This window comes from Cebidichthys violaceus, unplaced genomic scaffold (assembly GCF_023349555.1).
Source record: "Cebidichthys violaceus isolate CVI_PGR_0920_01 unplaced genomic scaffold, fCebVio1.0.p SCAF_9, whole genome shotgun sequence".
NCBI lineage: Eukaryota > Metazoa > Chordata > Actinopteri > Perciformes > Stichaeidae > Cebidichthys > Cebidichthys violaceus.
In genome coordinates this window covers 16,743,577-16,759,627 of record NW_027176975.1, presented here as the reverse complement: position 1 = coordinate 16,759,627, position 16,051 = coordinate 16,743,577, and the positions used below count along the sequence as shown (strand labels likewise).

Here is a 16,051-nt window from a genome sequence, read left to right as displayed (position 1 = left end):
AAATCACAGGAAACAGATGTGAATCACTGACTAATAGAAATTAGCTTTGTGGATGGTGATGGATCGTCAAAATATGCACCAATCAACAAACTTCCTTCTCAATGATAGAGGTTTGTATCATCATGCTTGTAAATTAAACTTAGCTGGCAGAAACGTCAGAGTATTTAAAGAGATCCGAGAGTTCCTGGACGTCCACTCATAGCATACAGTGTAAAAAGGACAGGTGAGCTCACACAGCCTTGTGGAGCTCCAGTACTGATAGCTTTTAGCAGAGACAGACTTTTGTTGGACTAACTGCCCGAGTTCTGAAAAAAATGAGTGATACCACTTGGTAATTGTAGAGTTGACATCCATCTACAGGGCAGATAGGCCCAATCCCAATCTCTACACTCACAGAATTTGAGAGTGCGTGAGGGTTTAGTTCTGTCCCACCGTCAAATCATTGAGTGTTTGAGGGCTCTCTCGCAGGCATTTTGAGCCCTTTATGAACACTTTCCGTAATTCCGAATTTCTGAAGACTTTCCAAGAGAATTACCCACAATTCATAGCAATGTGACATCAAACACGGAGTTACCAGTGAAAGCATGGAGCACCATGGCCTCAGATTTGGGGGTGCAAACTCTCATCCACGCTGCTTCACACTCGGTTGCAAACAGCCCCAGTGAATGCTGGAGGTCATGATCCGAGGAGGCCAACGGGACCACATCATCTGCAAACAGCAGAGAGGCGATGCCGAGACTCCCAAACCTGACGTTCTCCACCCCCCGGCTGTGCTTAGATATCCCCCTTTTTGAAAATGGGAACCACCACCCCGGCCTGCCAGTCCATGGGCACTGATCCCGACCACCATGATTAGTTAAAAATTATCTCTAATGTTGTGAGGAAAGAGCCTGGAAGATGCTTAAATCATCGAGTAAAAAAATATAAAATAAATACCCACAATTGTACTTAATATTTTTGGACGTTGTCAAGGTAACGTGATTTGTAGCAGCAAAGTGCTGTCCCATTCGTATTTACATAATTTCAAGCTCTTGCAGTTTCTGTTCAGGGTTGAAGGCCTTAGGGGGGACATTACTGTCCCTCAGAACAATAGACCGTTGGCCCCTCCTGCATTTTAACCTGATCGTATCATCATTGCCCGTGATCGGTCAGTCCATAGAGTGGCCAAGAAAAAAATGGCAGTGCAGGAGAAAGAGAAAAGCCTTGCAGGAAAGTGCAGCTGAATGCTGCAATATAACAAAATTGTTCATGAGCAAGGGACATGGTTAGTGTTAAAAAAAACAACATGCTAGCAGGGCCACTATTAGCACATCATACTACCACAACAAATTGTTGAAAGTAGCATATACAGTGCTGTGAAAAAGTATTTGCCCCCTTCCTGGTTTCTTATTTTTTTGCATATTTGTCACACTTAAATGTTTCAGATCATCAAACAAATTTTAATATTCGACAAAGATAATCCGAGTAAATACAATATGCAGTTTTCAAATGATGATTTCTTTTATTAAGGGAGAAAAGCTATCCAAACCTACTTGGCCCTATGTGAAAAAGTAATTGCCCCCCCTTGATAAATCATGAATGAACTGTGATTTTTTTTGGAAAGCTGAGTTCAATTTCACTATCCACACCCAGGCCTGATTACTGCCAGACCTGTTGAATCAAGAAATCACTTAAATAGAACCTGTCTGACAAAGTGAAGTCGGCTAAAAGATCTCAAAAAGCAACACATCATGCCGTGATGTAAAGAAATTCAAGAACAGATGAGAAACAAAGTAACTGACATGAATCAGTCTGGAAAGACACCAGAACAACATCTAAAGAACTGCAGGCCTCACTCACCTCAGTTAAGATCAGTGTTCATGATTCAACAATAAGAAAGAGACTGGGCAGAAATAGCACCCATGGGAGAGTTCCAAGGCGAAAGCCACTGCTGAGCAAAAAGAACACAAAGGCTCGTCTCACATTTGCCAAAAAACATCTTGATGATCCCCGAGACTTTTGGGCAAATATTCTGTGGACTGACGAGACAAAAGTTGAACTTTTTGGAAGGTGTGCATCCCGTTACATCTGGGGTAAAACTGACACAGCATTTCATAAAAACAACATCATACCAACAGTCAAACATGGTGGTGGTGGTGTGATGGTCTGGGGCTGCTTTGCAGCTAAATCTGATTGAGATGCTGTGGCGTGACCTTCAACGAGCCGTTTCTGATCGAAAACCATCCAATGTGGCTGAATTAAAACAATTCTGCAAAGAAGAGTGAGCCAAAATTCTTCCACAGCAATGTGAAAGACTCATTGAGAGTTATCGCAAACGCTGGATTGCAATTGTTGCTGCAAAGGGTGACAAAACCAGTTATCAGGTTTAGGGGGCAATTACTTTTTCACATAGGGCCAAGTCGGTTTGGATAGCTTTTCTCCATTAATAAATTAAATCATCATTTAAAAACTGCATTTTGTCTTTACTCGGGTTATCTTTGTCTAATATTAAAATTTGTTTGATGATCTGAAACATTTAAGTGTGACAAATATGCAAAAAAATAAGAAACCAGGAAGGGGGCAAATACTTTTTCACAGCACTGTATTGTTGAATATATTGAATTACTGCAGCCTTCAATTTATTGTCTCAAGCATATCTTAACCATGTCATATATGCTTAACCATGTCCTAACCCTAATCCGTACAACGAAGCCTACGGAACCATGCCACTACACGTCCCATCCCTAGTGGTACAGTTATATTAAAATAATACTGACAAGCCAACCGCTATGTTGACCTTTTTTTTGCTGGGATGTGTCTAGTTGACTATTGTCAGCAGTATTATGAAAGGAGACCAGTGGATCAGAACCAGCGATGGTAATAGATAGAAAGTTGGCCAAACCAAAGTGGATAGCGGCCGTAACACTACAGCTTGTAATCACAAACCTAACTCCTCACTTCAACTCTATTCAATCATCATCATCATTTTCTACACAGTGTTAGGCGAAAGAGGGGCTAAAGCTGATTAGCAGAGCCGTTCCATTGTTAAAGTCTACAATCAAGAGACGGCCTTTTTCTGTTATTAGACTTTAACAGAAAACATCGGAAACAGACTGATCAGTTTCAGAAAAAGATTCACTGGACAGATGAAACCAAGATGAACTTGTACCACAATGATGGGAAGAGAAAAGTGTGGAGAAGGAAAGGCTCATGATCTGAAACATACCACATCATCTGTTTAACATGATGGAGGCAGTGCTTTGAATGGGCATGTATGGCTGCCAATGGAACAGGGTCACTGGTGTTCATCGATGATGTGACAGCTGACAGAAGCAGCAGGATGAGTTCTGAGGTGTTTAGGGCTAAACTATCTGTTCAGATTAAGACTAATGATACTAAACTGATTGGACAGCGCCTCACAGTGCAGATGGATAATGACCTAAAACATGCTGTAAAAACAACCCAAGAGCTTCTTATGGCAAAGGAATGGAATATTCTGCAATGGCCAAGTCAGTCACCTGATCTCAACCCAAGTGAGCAGGCTTTTCACTTACTTAAGATAAAAGTGAAGCAGAAAGACCCACAAACAAGCAGCAGCTGAAGGAGGCTGCAGTAAAAGGTCTGGCAAAGCATCTCAAGGGAGGAAACTCACCGTTTTTGGTGATGTTTATGGAGCCAGACTTCAGGCAATCATTAACTGCAAAGGATTTTCCTCCAAGTATTACAAATAATGATTATATTCACAATGATGTTAGTTTGTCCAATTACTTTTGAGCCTCTGAAAATGTGGGTGGCCGTGTAGAAGCGGCTGTAATTCCTAAACGGTCATTGTGATTTTTTAGTTTTAGAAATCGAATTAAAGCTGAAAGTCTACACTTCAACCACATATTGACTGATTAGTTTCAAATCCATTGGAGTTGTGTAAATAAGCAAAATTAGAAAAATTGTGTCACCGTCCAAATACTTATGGACCTGACTGTATATGCAACACACTGAAGGAAAGGGAAAAAGAGGAAAAGCATAATAGGGGCTCTTTAAGCTAGCAAACATTTGAGGTAGAACGCTAGGTTTCATGAATCTCTCCTCTAAGTTGTGCCTTTACTTTGAGTTTCATTGTTAAGTAACCTCTCCAGAAACATTCTGTGGGTGTTTGTTGAAGTTTACCTTTAGAGATAATTTCCTATTGAAAACAAGCCTGTCTGTGCTGAGCAGGGTGTGTTTAGATGGTGAACGTGCCACACCTCACCAGGCCACAGAGGGCGGGCTTGCTGGCCAGCTAACACTTCTTCCAGAGATTGAAGATTTACCAGAGGCAGGGAAACACTCCACATTGCTTTATGCATTTGTATGAAGCTTGGGGTCCCTGGTTAGATTTTTACAAACAAACAAACAAAGTGCTCAGAGCAGTAGTTCCCAACCCATGGGTCAGCACTCTCCAGAGGGTTTAAAAAGGAGACAAAATTATTTCATTCTATACTTTTATAATGGCATTAAATTACTAGTTTCTTTTCATTAGTTACTCATTTTGTTGATTTTTTTGTTTTTTGTTATTGTGATTCTAAGACTTTTTGAAATCCATCTGAATCATTTTAAATTGACAGGTTATAACAAAACAGCTCTTCCATGTGTCTGTGTACATGCATGAGTAGTGCACTCATGCCAATTTTCCAAAAGAGGAAATGAGAGGTTCGCCAGGTGATCGAGGTAATTTCCACTCACTACACCTCCCCACATTTCCTTTCAACACTGACCTCATGCTGGAGGTTATGAGGGCAGTTGAACACGCCGCTAGCTGGTTTCATACAACTCCGCTCAGCAATCCAGTCTTTTCTAACAGTGAGGTGACAATAGATAGGTGTGGCCCATTCATCAGCTGGTCATAAATCATCATCTGAAAACAATGTCCTGAGTGATGAAGCGATCTATGAACATGATTACCTCAACTCTGATAAGGAGTAATGTCCAAAAAAGGAATCTTACCCCTCTGATCACTGGCACGGTGGTTTATTGGCTTCTTAGTGCATCAAGAATGGACAAAATGAATAAATGGGTGTGTATTTGTGTGGACGGCATATTGCTAAATCCAGGCCCTTCCCATAAAGCCAGCAAGGCACTGGGCTTGTCCTGGCAGCAGAGACAGTTTGGCGCTGACTGTGCAGCTCAAGGCCTGGAGGAGGTTTCTATCCAGCCACACTTTTTCATGCATTCCTCAGATTCCACATCTGATACATGTGTGTGCCTCACTGTGAACACTAAAGGCATTAACAAAAACCATGACGCTCAGCTTAAAAAATGTCTTTCTACCTCCAGTTCTTGAGAGGTAGTTGGCTGCATGCGTTCTAAAACTTTATTCAGAGTTTAAGGATAGAAAGCGAATGCAACACAGAAAGTTGCATGGTCTTTGAAGGGCAACAGGCCATCAGTTGTAGTGGGATAAAGTATTATTTCCTTAAGTGATATAAAAATGTTTTTTCCAGAAAGTACATAGATCTGGGCAGATAAGGAGTAATTAGTTGATTAATCCCCTAGGCCCCAAGTCAAAATGGAGCCTTCACTTTGCATTAAGTATCCTGTTGTGTTTCCACTTCCATCAGGCAACCGTGTAATCTTTTGCCAAGAAGCTTTTTACTATACTAATAATTAAATTACCACACAGTTCACATGAGTGTCAGAGACCAGAGGGCAGTCAGCAGCTTTGCCCAGTTGCTGACTGACTATCAAACCAAGTATAGAAAAGTATCACTTAAGAAAATTGAACACATTTTGTACTACATATTTTTAAATTCTTTATTTGTTCTTTGATGGGCTGGTTTCTGAATATACAGAATATATAATACAGAAAAAAAACCTCACAATTGAGATATTTGGCTTCTTTTGCTCAATGAAATGAGACAAAAAAAAATGTATACAGCCAAAATAGACACTAAATGGTAATGGCAAAATGCTCATGAACATAATGGGTTCTTTTATCTTCATTATTTTATTGCAAGACAAATACAATACATCAATAGAACAAGAAGAATTAAAGCTGCAAGCAGAATTGATCGGGCCCTCGCACCTTTGTTCACGTCGAGGGTACTGACAGGACACATATCTGTGACCATCAGACACTGCATGCACGAGTTAGATGGTATTTCCTGCATGGACTACCGGCTTAGCCAGGTCATTTTGACAGGTCTTAAACCTTAAATGTTTTGAGTGTAGCTCCTAAAATAAAATATAAATGTAAGCCTGTAAAGATCGACAAAATAACGACCGTCAAAGTAAATGCAGGTCTCAAAATCGACTGTATGTGCAGGTAGCTCTGACAATCACTGCTGAGTGAATCAAAGCGGGAAGAGTCGAGGAGACATGGCAGAATGTATAGTTCCATGTGGAAAAAATCCCTCCTCCCCAAGGTATCTTCCTTTTTTCTCCCTGTTAAAAAGGTTTTTTTGGAGGGAGTTTTTCCTGTTCTGATGTGAGGGTCCTGGGACAGAGGATTTCATACGTGTACAGATTGTTAAGCCCTCTGAGGGAAATTTGTGATTTTGGGCTATACAAAATAAATTGAACTATAAAAACGAGCAAAAACAATTCACTGTACCATTAATGAAAACTCCACCGACACCTGGTGGTGTGCCCACAAACACTTTTAATAACTTAAGTGTTTGGACTGCTGTATTTATAGAATCCTGCTTACGGACATGGTTGCCAGTAGGTGGCGCTATGACTATGAGTTAATATTGGCATGCAGAAGTCCTCTCATCAAGCATGTCAAGTTTGGGACAGTTTTGACAAAGTACAGTCGAGTTATAACAGATTGATGCATGATGGTGAATCATATAAAATGGCCTCCACACCACGTCAATGCCGTTCCATGAAACTTTAAGCTTTTGATGAGTTCACTAAGGTCTGTAAATTGTACTGCGCAAATTTTAAGTTAATCTGATGAATTCCCTAGGAGGAGTTTGTTAAAGTACAGCGCCTGGAAATGGCAAAAAAACATACAAAATGTAAAATTGAAGACTTCAGATTGGGTTTAGAGCATGAACCCAACTACTTTTTTTTTTAAGTCTACATGTAATATATGTGCCTACCAAATTTTGTACATCTAGGCAAAACATACTGCGAAGGCTGTTTCATCTAAATTCTGTAGGGGGAGCTATTGAGCCAACTTGTCACTCTGAAGCATTAAAATCAGATCAGATAACTACATTTAAGACTTTAAACGTGTCTGCCAAGTTCGGAGCAGTTTTAGGCCCTCAAAAACACCTCTTTTTTTAAATGGTCGAAGAATGCGTTCCAAGGTCAAAAACTTTGTTGGCTGACATTACAAAATTTGATGTGGATCTGATTTACCTACCAAGAAAAGTAAGCCAAAATATAGAGACTGTAACTTCCCGTTACCAGAAGGTGGCGCTATGACTGATTCAAAATTGGTCTGTAGATGTCTTCAGGCCTGGAGTCTCATTAAACATGTGAGATTTAGAAAAGATATGACTACGTGGAATCGCGTTACATCAGTTTATTGGTTCACGGTGAAGGATTGAAATTAGTCGCCCTTAAACAACTTTTTCACAATGAAGCTTTATTATGGTCTTAAGGCTTTTTTGACTACATTTGAGAGGGATCTGATTAATCTGTGAGGAAGATGTAAAAGTACACAATCTATGACTTCCTGTTGCCACTAGGTGGTGCCATTACTGTGATTCTAAATTGTCATGTAAATGTCTTCAGGGTCAGGATGTTATGACATGAGAAATTTGAAGCAGATTAGACAATGTATGGCCGAGTTACAACTGCCTGTTTCATGGCGAATTATGTTTTTTTTTGCCGCCACGGATGCATAGTTCAATAACTATTTGATCTTTTTATAGATTTTCACTGGAAAGGTCTCAAGATCATACTGACCAAATTTTAAGTCAATCAGGTTAAATCGCTAGGAGGAGTTTGTTGTTAAAGTACAGTTCCTTGAAATGGTCAAAAAATGCCATAAAACTCAAACTGTGCAACTTCCTGTTGGATTTAGGGCATACCTCCAAGTGGATTTTTTGTACGTCCCATCATGTTACATATACCTACAAAATGTCATACAGCTAGGTGAAACCGAATGTGGGGGCACCTCAAAAGAGGGCGCTATCGAGCAAATTTCTCATACCAGAGCTCGACACCTTCAGACGGCCATTTTCACCACGACTGGCTTGTGTATCTCAAGCACCTCCTTTTTGCGATGAAACTGGTACGATAATAATAATAATAATAATAATAATAATAATAATAATAATAATAATAAAGATTAGAACAACAATAGGTCCTCCGCTCCGACTACGTCGGTGCTCGGACCCTAACACAGTAAATACAGGCCAGTTAACAACATGTAGTCAGTGGATGGGAGAGCATGTGTGTGTGTGTGTGTGTGTGTGTGTGTGTGTGTGTGTGTGTGTGTGTGTGTGTGTGTGTGTGTGTGTGTGTGTGTGAGAGAGCTATGTGAAAGGATAGGAAAGAAAGTAAGTAATAAATAAGCAAGTAATTTATTATAAAATAACATCAATAAACAAGTGTGGTATTTCAAATCATTGACAGGCTGAATCACGGTGATCCCAATACGACTGGGAAGGGATTTACAAAAAACTCAAAGTCTCTTAGCGCCTGGCTCCGAACAAAAAACATGGCAGACGATTTACCAGAAGGAGCAAGTGTTGCCTTACGTGTTAAAATGTAATTAAATGTTAGTGATATGTGGCATTTGTAACACAATACAGAGGTCAACCAACATTTCTAGCTAACCAACTACTTGAATTGTCACCTGCTTAAAACGACCGTGTAATGATCTCTATTTAAGCTTTGGTTAGGCTAACAGGAGCTAACTTGGCTCAATTCACTTATATTATAAGTAACTAGGGGGCTAGCGATCTAGCTTGCTTGATTAATGTATACAATGGTCTGTGGTTAAAGTTTTAAAAAGGGAGTTAATTGGAATTATGCCATACATTTTACTCGTGAACCAAACACCAAGCCGTTCATAGTGTTTGAATCTATGATTTTGCTGCACTAGCCATGCACTAGCCAACATCAGCTAGCTATCCAGCTAGCTAGCGGAATATATCATATGCCTGTGAACGCAGCGAACATGTGCAAAGACTGCTTCAATACTTTGGAAACGTGATGTTACATACAATTAATTACTCAGTTCATTCAGAAGTGGACTGTTTGGGGGTTGAGTTTCTTTAGGCTACATTGTTGTCATTTGTATGTTTTTGCATTTATAAAAAACATTCTGCCTCGGAGGTTACTAAGACCTCACACTTGTAGAGTTCACTCTCCCTCACGGTCCCCACTGTTACACAAACCATCACTAGCAAACCAGACCCTAACAGCAAGGTAACATACTGAAATAAGCATGTAACTGTGTAAATTATATTTTGTAGAATGTTAACAATGCACGTTCCATTCTAACTCAATGGCAGCTGAAGCTGACCGTGATTCAGCAGCAAGAGACACAGCTGTGAATACAGCTGCTGGAGAAGAAGCTTGCTTCAGAGGTTGATGATGTACAGGCTCATTTCTGTTGAACTTGATAAAATAGCTTTGTTACAGGCCAAATTGTGAAATGTTTTTGTTAGTGGACAACTATGTATTTCTTTGTTGGTGGTGTTGCTTTATTAAACAATGAAAACCTCTCTTGGACCCCTCATTCCTGTCTCTGCTGTGTAAACCACAAACACAAACACATGTTGGATGTTTTGGTACAAATAATGTAGTTATAATATTTAATTGAAACTAGACTTTAGAAATAGGTTGCCTGTATTTGTTACACTTGTATTTTAAGCAGTTTTCAGGAACAAATGTGGCCTAACCATTTTGCATTGATAACCATTTATCCAATTACACTAAAACTAGCCAACTAAACCAGAACTAATACACTTTCACATTTGAAAGGCACATTCGACTGATTATAAATTAATTTAAGATGTAATGAACATCTTGGGTAATAATATTTGGGAGGAGTGAGGCCTAGGCTATTTGTCAATCTACATCAAATCCACCTGAGGTGGGATCCAAATGATCCTGAATCTTGGCTTCAAACTGATCCAGATCTCTACCCTAAGTTTTTGAATACCCTAATGCAGCATGTGATCCGGAGTAAAGGTAGGATTGGATCACCAAATCTGAATCCAGATCTTTAAGATCAGGATTCTTTGGATCTGCTTTACAATACCCAATTTTCAGATCAGATCAGAGTTTAACCCGACCAATATAATCCTTTAGGATGATTTTGAAATACCGGCCCCAGTGGATCACCAAAGTCTGTAGGATTCAACCTCAGGGGACCATCCATTTCTGTACAGAAGTCCATGGCAATCCATCCAGTATTTTTTGCCATCATTCAGTCTGGACTAAATATCACATCAAGGATCGAGAGTTACAAAGCGGTTACCGTACATGCTTTCGTCAACTCTGCTCAAAATCTGACTTTACTTACAAATGAACATGTTGCAACAGGCCCAAAAAAAAGGAAACATTTGTAAGAGCTGAAACGGATAAGGGCGCAGCCTCCATCTTTCCTGGATTCTTAGTTTGATGAGTGAAAGAGTGAAGCTAGTAAGAGACTGACAGTCACTGTGTCTGCTTTGCAAATACATACATTTCAATAAAGTGACACAGTTCAACAACTCAAGATACAAGATCAGAGGGTTGGGCCTTGTCAGCAATATTCCTATATTTAAAGCAAGATCAAAGTCCAAATGGCCGTGACAATGAAGTGAAGCTGGGTCACCAAGGTGTGATATAGTCACAGACAGGGTGGGGCTGGTGGATGCAGCTCCACCTGCGTTCCATAGAAAGCCTGACAACCATTGGGTTTTTTCTGTCGCGTTTTTCTCTCAGACAAGTCACACAAACTTGTATAGAGAAGCCCAAAATAATCAATAGAAAATGTATCAGCATCCATTTTGATAATGATTTACTGGTTTTAAGTCAATTTCTAAGAAGAAGTTGTTCCATGTCATTAATGTTCTGCTTCTGTTATGCAATAAAAAGGGAATATTTCTGAACTGTGGCTGCCAAACACTGTTGGTCAAGTAAATTAATATATGATATATTAATATAAATGCAGTTCATGTTTAATAATATAAAGTTACGCTTCATGGATTTGGAAAAGTCGGATATGTTTTAGATGTGATGGGTGTACCTTTGACAGTTAGGAGGGCAAGAAATACAACAGAAAAGAAAAGCTCCAGTAACCAGCTGAAGAGAAGCTCTAGCACACGCGCGCGCACGCACGCACGCACACACACACACACACACACACACACACACACACACACACACAGTTAAACATGAGGAGCACACTTTACAAAAGATGTCATAGAACAGGTGAATGAAATAAACAAGGGGATAATTCAAATTCAAGTTAAGATGTCCACGTCTCTTCAAATGTATCTGAGGGGGTGACCGTTTAGATCCACACGTCCTCGGTACCTCGCGTTTACAGCGCCAGCAGATGAAGCAGCAGAGGGACCCTAACATCTGGTAGAACGGCCCTCTTTCTCACACCGGGTAGGACGAGCTGCGCACGTACCAGTCAAAGCTCCACAAGACGCTGCTTACCTGTGATCATCTCCTGCTTGGCTTCATCCAGGTGACTGGAAATCACGTCCCCCATGGCGGACGAATCTCAAAAATCCAAGATGAATTCCGCTGGTCTTTAACAAGTACTTCAGACAAACGCAGGGTAAACCGCCCCAAAGTAGCGTAGAGTCCTGAGGAAGCCCGTTCAGAAGAGACCAGCAAACAGTTCACACGGGAACGTGGAAGGAAGTTTAAAACGTTATTCGAGCAAGAAAAGTGACGGAGAGACACGCCCTCTTTAAAGTAGAGGAGGAAGACTCCCACCTTCCAGCGGCGGTGCGTACATGTCACGTGGGGAAAATGAGGTCATGAGTCTAAATGACTGAAAAGTCACATGAAACACCTTACTATGTATGAATTATACCGTTGGCCCCACTTTGAGGTGATGCATTTATCTAATACATCACTGGCAGAGGCTGCACCGTGGTGTACTGGCTAGAACTGTCGGCTCATAAAAACACGGAGTTTGCGAGATATAAAGAAGAGGAACTGGGTCAGTTACTCCTCCTCGAGGACAAACCACTGCTTTTTAAAACTCTAAAGACACTAAAAATGTCACCTTCAGGATCCCACAGCTCATGGTTGCATCTGGACCCCAAAGTGCATGGCTTTCAGTAATCTTTAAAAAAAAAGTTTAATTGAATATCTTTGTTCTGAAATAAAAAAAAGTTATGACGAACAGTTCTCTGATAATTTCACAAGAAGGACATTGACATTGTAATGATTCATTACAGTGACCCCGTAATTTATTTCACTGTAGTAATGTCGCACTTTTACTTTGGAAAATGTCAGAACTTATCTAATTCTTGATATTGTGTCTATATGTAATTTAATTTATTTCCAGCAACCAAATATCAAAGATGTATCCCCCACAATGTTGTGGTATTTTATTTTGTATTTATTAGGGACATGCTTGGATTTAATCATATTTCCATGTATGTCCCTTAATAACACCTTATTTTGAAAACTGTACGTCGTTACACGTGTATCTTTCCGCTGCCTTCACAAAGTCCGTCGCTGTCAGCTCAACCGGGGCGTTTGAATACTTTTACCATCGAATGGTTTGACCTAAACATGTTTAAATCAGAAGTCTGTTATTCAGGTTCCAAGGTAGGTGATTTTCTTGTATGGCATAAGACAACCAGTGCACAATTACCTGCCTAATATTTTTTATGGAAAAAATGTTTTTTATCCATTTCCATTGAGATTTAAGCTAAATTTGTATTGTTCATTTCTCTTGTATAAACATGAAGTCCTAAATCAAGAAAACGTAACCTTTTGTGTCAGAATGTGAACACCCTGCAGATACCTGGGCCTGGATGTGATCTGTGTCTGTCTGTGATGGGACCTGGGACTGAGGACACCTGTACTGGAATGATCAAAGTTTAGGACACTGCAACATGTTGACAATCTTTACTTTTACTTTTTGATGTAACAGGTTTCCATGGATCATGGACCTGCCTCCTGCCATTGTCCTGCTGACACCCACTCTTCTCTCTCTCTCTCCTGTATGAATTCATGTCCCATTAATGCACATTACTGACTTTGCTTCTTCCTCTGAGTCTTTGTGATTTCTGTCCTCACAGGTTTCATGGATCGTGGTTATATCTGGACCCTGGTCCTGCCTCCTGCCGTGACCCCAGAGGGTCCTGGGACAGAGGATGCCGTATGTCTACAGATTTTAAAGCCCTCTGAGGTAAATTTGTGGTTTTGGGCTATACAAAATAAATTGAATTGAATTGAATTGAATTGAACATACATGGTCTATTATCTACATGCACATCTTTGCTGATTTATTTGCCAAATCATTCAATAATATAGGCGACAACAAGCAAGTAATGTAATTTACTTATTGGTGAACTTGACAAGAGTATAAAATGTATATATTCTGTTGTGATCACACTTGAGAGATAGACTGGATACATTGTCTGGTGTGTATGTGGCATTTCATCACAAATAAGCAGGTGTATGTTCACTTCTTTAACTACCTGAAGAAGACCATCTATGGTTGAAATGATTCCAGTCATATCCACATCAAATATGGAAGCTGGGACAAAACATGGCTCAGAGAAATTGTGTGCACACAAATTTGCGACGGTGTTTTTCCTCCAAAAGAGTGAGCCCTCTAATCTTTTGTCCTCCTCTGTGCTGAGGGGAGCTGATGTGCTGTTTACTTCTGCTCTGCTGCCCTCTCATGGAGGCCAAACCCAACAGTGACTAAGAGAAGTCTTCAGCGCTCTCCTACTCTCATATCTCTGTGGACACCAGGTAGTCTTGTTCTCTAAATTCCAAAATAGCTTCATGTCTGTCATTTCATTGTCGTCACATTGACTGTTAGTCCAGGATTTTATGGTCACATCTAATCAGCATTTAAATGATAATTTCCTTTTGAATAAAAAATGTTGTGAACTTTTGATGTTAAAAGGTTTTATTATGGTTTCTTGTCAGCCAGTTCGGTAGCAAGCACTGCTAGATTGTATACCAATACAATCCGTGTGAGCGGCTTTGGTATGGTGTTTACATACAGATGTGTGTTTCTAGTGGTCACTCAGTCTCTGCTCCAGGGTCCTTGCGGTTTCGCTGATGTAGTGCTCCCCCCAGGTCTCACATATGATGCATGACAATATACACCACTACAGTCTTCCTGCATAATTGCTCCTTTCTTCCTGATGTACCAGCAGAGAGCTTGAGGTGTTGTTTGCAGTTAGTGCTGACTTCCTGTTGAATGAAGTCAAGACAAGCAGTCAGTTGATGACTGGAGAAAGCCTGAGGATGAGATTTAGAAAGACCATCCTCGAACAGAGAGGAGGACCTCCCTCTAATATGTGACCAAATGTTGTCATGTGAGTGAAGTTCCATACTTAGGTCAAGTCAAACATACATAGTGGACCTTGAGTTGAGATTTCCACGTTTCCACATACACTCCTCTTTGAAACACACAGTGCTTTATTTAATAATGATTACTTATGTTACAAATGGCACTGCTCTACTTTCCCTCCAAAGGCTTTTATTTTGGATTAATTGGAACGGAAGTGTGTTACTTATTGTTGCGCACTTGACGGTAATTCCTTCCCTGATCTGTTTTCTGTGTAGCGAGGTGGACAATCACCAGAGGGCTCATCATGGCACCACTTGGACTAAAAGCCATTGTTGGAGAAAGTAAGTGTGTTTTATGTATTAGAATACTTGAATTTCTGGTGTACTAACGTGTTGAAAAATAATCCCCGGTTGATTTAATGAGCGTTATTCCAAAATCATGTAAAGTATTGTTAAGGCATGGAGTGCTACCCCCTTTACCAAAACGGAGATATGAGCGTTGCTTGCATTATGTAACTTTTCTGGTTATTGACTGTAATATAGGTCAATGCAAATCTCGGTGACAGTTTTTTTTTTATTATCATTTTGGGAAGTTTGATGCGTAAAACACGCACAGACCCATCCGAGCCATGCAGCTCGCCAAATGGTAGTTTCTCCAGATTGTAGTGTCAGTGATATGAATTACAAATATGAATATGTCCGGTGGTGTTTCTATCGTTCATTGACGTACATAGTATAAGGGCACGGAGTCCTGGTTTGGTGTAAATCCTGCCTCGCTAATCTGTGTCTGTGCGGATTAAGAGCTTTGACATCATTCTCAGAGGAGACGTGCAAGAGGAACGAATCAACTCCAAAAGCCACTGTAACAACTAAACAAACGCGTGTTTCTACGGTCTGCAGCATATCAACAGCAGCATAGAGCAGTCCATTATTAAACATCATGCAGTCTTTATTATAATGTAGAGAAAGATTAAATGCGTCAGGTCAGTTTGGTCTCACGCAAACCTATCCGCACACTGAAACAAATCCAATATAATTGAATGACGATTCTTCTTTCAAGGCGATGCCAAATCTTGGAATGATACAGATCATTCCACGAGAGTGAAAAGTGTCGGGAAATATTCACAGCTGCAGTTTTACATTTTAGTTTCAGTGTTTGATTAAATAGTGCGTCTTTCCAATAAAACACTCCTTTAGGTTGGTTAACTAACGGCCTCCTCATCACTGACATCTTCATCGGAGAAGGGAAAAAAGAAGACAAGAACAAGGAAAGCAACAGTCCATAAAAAAATCAAAGAAATAAGTTAATAACAGAAATAAGACTGCAGAATTGAAAATGCAGCACGAGGTAGAGTAGCTGCTCTGAATGAAGCATGTAGCATGCCACCTGCTGCTCTGTGAGGCTAGATTTTGAAGATGAGGAAACATCTCGTGGATACCTTTATTTTGTTCAGATTCAAATCAACTTTATTATCCCACATGGGGAAATTATTTTGGTCCAGTGCTCCAGACATGAGGACACCATAAATTCCATAATAAAAACAATTAACAAAAACATTAGCATAACATACACAATAAGCCCACAACACACTCAAAGATAAAGCACATTTGATCATATCTTCGTGGCAGGCTATTTGTCCTG

General features: G+C 40.1%; 2 protein-coding genes across 2 annotated transcripts in view; one reads left to right on the top strand and one right to left on the bottom strand.

Moving 5' to 3' along the window:
- Positions 1 to 11,812, bottom strand: part of LOC137867327 (protein Niban 2-like) — a 35,161-nt gene extending 23,349 nt beyond the window's left edge. Inside the window, exon 1 of the mRNA XM_068703864.1 lies at positions 11,572 to 11,812. Within this exon, the coding sequence (XP_068559965.1) occupies positions 11,572 to 11,626 (55 nt within the window). The 5' untranslated portion in view covers positions 11,627 to 11,812. The remainder of the gene's footprint in view (positions 1 to 11,571) is intronic.
- Positions 11,813 to 14,695: 2,883 nt separating this feature from the next.
- LOC137867099 (syntaxin-binding protein 1-like) overlaps positions 14,696 to 16,051 on the top strand; it is a 28,383-nt gene continuing 27,027 nt past the window's right edge. Inside the window, exon 1 of the mRNA XM_068703532.1 lies at positions 14,696 to 14,751. Coding sequence (XP_068559633.1) covers positions 14,715 to 14,751 — 37 coding nt within the window. The 5' untranslated portion in view covers positions 14,696 to 14,714. The remainder of the gene's footprint in view (positions 14,752 to 16,051) is intronic.